A 2,648-nucleotide genomic window follows, 5' to 3' on the forward strand; every position below is an offset into this window, starting at 1 on the left:
GAAAGAGTGGAATTTGTGCCAAAAGGTTAGCAGGAGTAATAATAAATGCATGCATGGACAAATAATTGTACCTGCTGTAGTTTCTCAGCAGCAGAGCTTGGTTGTTTGGACAGGATTCTGAAGGATTGTGGCACCCAAACACCGGAGGAGGAGCCGGATACTGCTGGTCAACTGAATAGAATAGAATAAAATAAATTTGCTTTAAAACAGGGATACAACTGCCAGTTTTTGTTATAGTCTCAGTACATTATTGACTGACCGGGCAAGTATTGTCTTCATTAATGATGAACTGTTTGGTCTATAAAATGCCAGAATAAAGTGAAAAATGCCTTTCCCCAGAAAGTGACATATTAATTATGCTGTTCAACACAAAGTGCTCAGTAAATTATCATACCAGACTAAGAAAGCAGACAAATGTGAATTCAAGTTAGAACCAGTGAACTCCTAGCATTTTGGTTTAAAATATGACTAAAACAATTAAACAATTATTAAAATGGCTCCTTATTAATTCTCTTGTGATCAGTGAATCAACTAACAGATTTGGAAAGTTACTAGAGTAGTCAAAAGTTAACGTGCACACTTTCCATTGTCTTTGAGCAGCTTACTATTTATAAAATTCTTGATGTTGTACAAAAAGGTTTGTGCTATTAAATTTTATCAGAACACACACACACACACACACACACACACAACATTCAAGTGCACTCATAACAATAAATTTATAAAACAATCATTTATTTCAAAGGCACATTTTTCGAGGAGAGGACTGGGCGATTAGAAACGATGGTTTGTTTCAGGTTTGTATAGTATATTGGTCCCCAGACAGTTTCTGACATTCAAGCAGAGTCACACAAAGCTGTTTCCTCAAGTTATCATTTCCAGAGTCATTAACCATATGCATGCTTAAAGAGCGAGAGGGAGATTGTGTCTGCAGACTGAGACGAAGGAAAATGGATAATAGTGATTCTCTGCTGCGATATGAAAAATGACAGGTTACTTATATAACCTTGCTATGACATTACAGTCTTCCTGTCTGCGAGTTAATTTAGTGAAAAGACATCAGGATGCAGACGGTTACCTATGTTGTTTGGAGGTGATAGTGTGTCCTCATGTTTGAAGGGCAGGCTGGAGAACTGAGGGGTGTGATGAGACGGTGTGTGGCCATAACTTGGGTCACTGTCTAAACCCACTGCTCCATAACCTGAAAAGAAAAAACAAAGAAAAAGACAACGAAAAGTTAAAATGGTCTCGCTGCTGCTAACGGCCTGGCCGAGTCATTACCATCTCACATTCTGAAGCTTGCCGTCTCCGGTATATAGTCAGCTACTTGAATCCCTCTGGTAGTGGCTCTTAGTGCCTGGCAGGCTTACCACAGAAAGACATTCATCAAATTATTAAATCTTCTTTCCTTGTAACATTTTCTCTCCTCCCTCTATCTTTGGCCTTGTGGCTGAATTATTTATGGCAGGTGGAAAATGAAGTTTGGCAAACACCACAGATGGACTGAGATGAGCTACTGTAGAATATGCTCGGTAAAAAAAAAAAGTTATAGTGAATTGCATGTATGGTAACTTAATCTGACTTCAAAAATTCTAAGCATTGCTACTTCTATTTCTGTGATTATTTTAATATATGTGTAGCAAGGTAAAGCTGAATGTTACATTTTATAAAGGTGTGTAAAAATGATCAAGCAAGTACATACCAAGGTGTGCAGAGCTTATTTTACATGCAGTGTATCATGGACAGTCCTGATAAGGATGTTGAAACATGAGTCATAAACTATTACTTAAATCTCTGCAGCCTGCAGAATGCTAAGATGAGTATTTATCACTTCATCAAAAGCTACTTTTCACTCAGCAAACAAAACTCACTGCATACTGTCTCTGGAAGTCACACGAGCAGACCAAAATCTCTGAACACTTACATCGAGCCTCAGCAAGCGGGTAGAGATTTCATCCAGAAACATACACAACTTAAGTTTGATTCCAGTTGAAGTTTCCGGGGGGATAGTCCCTCTTAATTGTTTCGTGCAGGACTAGGATTTTATACCGTTTAACCAGTGTCTAACCCACTGAGGCTAAAACAGCAAGCAGCTAGTTTTTTGTTAGCTGTACAAAACCATGTGTGTGATATTCAAAGCTGCAATGGATACACATATTATCAACAATCAAGAATAAAGAGTGACATGCCCATTTAAAAAAAATTAGAGCAGAATGAAGCAGTTTGCAGCCATAAATAAGTCAACAGTAATATGAGAAATTACACTACACTAGGTCAGAAGTATCTGAACATTAGATGGATGCATCAGACCTATCATTTGATTATGGGCACTGCATTTACCAAATGGAAAAACAAGGTATGCAGTAATAAGACCTAATAAATCCTTATGAACCAAAGGATTTGTTCTGAATTATGAATTCAACACATAACAGCAGTTTTGACTGTTATTTGGAAAATGAAATGGCTTGTTTCTTCTGAAAAACATTGCAAACCCCAGTGGAAAGGAAGTATTAGAGATCTCTGCCAGAGCACTACCAGAAAGCTGTCAAGCTTATTCTTGACATGGGACAGGATGACCCAGTACAGCACACAACATCCTGCTGAGACACAACACTGTTGACAAACCCTAAACATGAAGTTACATGAAC

At 38.0% G+C, this 2,648-nt stretch overlaps 1 protein-coding gene across 4 annotated transcripts in view; it reads right to left on the reverse strand.

Annotated features, from left to right (window-relative positions):
• wt1b (WT1 transcription factor b) overlaps positions 1-2,648 on the reverse strand; it is a 7,901-nt gene that overhangs the window by 4,365 nt on the left and 888 nt on the right. For all 4 annotated transcript variants that reach the window (XM_020615676.1, XM_020615674.1, XM_020615675.1 and 1 more), the window contains exons 2-3: positions 1,079-1,201; positions 72-171 (exon numbers count right to left, since the gene is read on the reverse strand). In XM_020615676.1, the coding sequence (XP_020471332.1) occupies positions 72-171; positions 1,079-1,201 (223 nt within the window). The remainder of the gene's footprint in view (positions 1-71; positions 172-1,078; positions 1,202-2,648) is intronic.

Source organism: Monopterus albus, unplaced genomic scaffold, assembly GCF_001952655.1.
Source record: "Monopterus albus unplaced genomic scaffold, M_albus_1.0 scaffold168.1, whole genome shotgun sequence".
In the NCBI taxonomy this organism is placed as follows: Eukaryota; Metazoa; Chordata; class Actinopteri; order Synbranchiformes; family Synbranchidae; genus Monopterus; species Monopterus albus.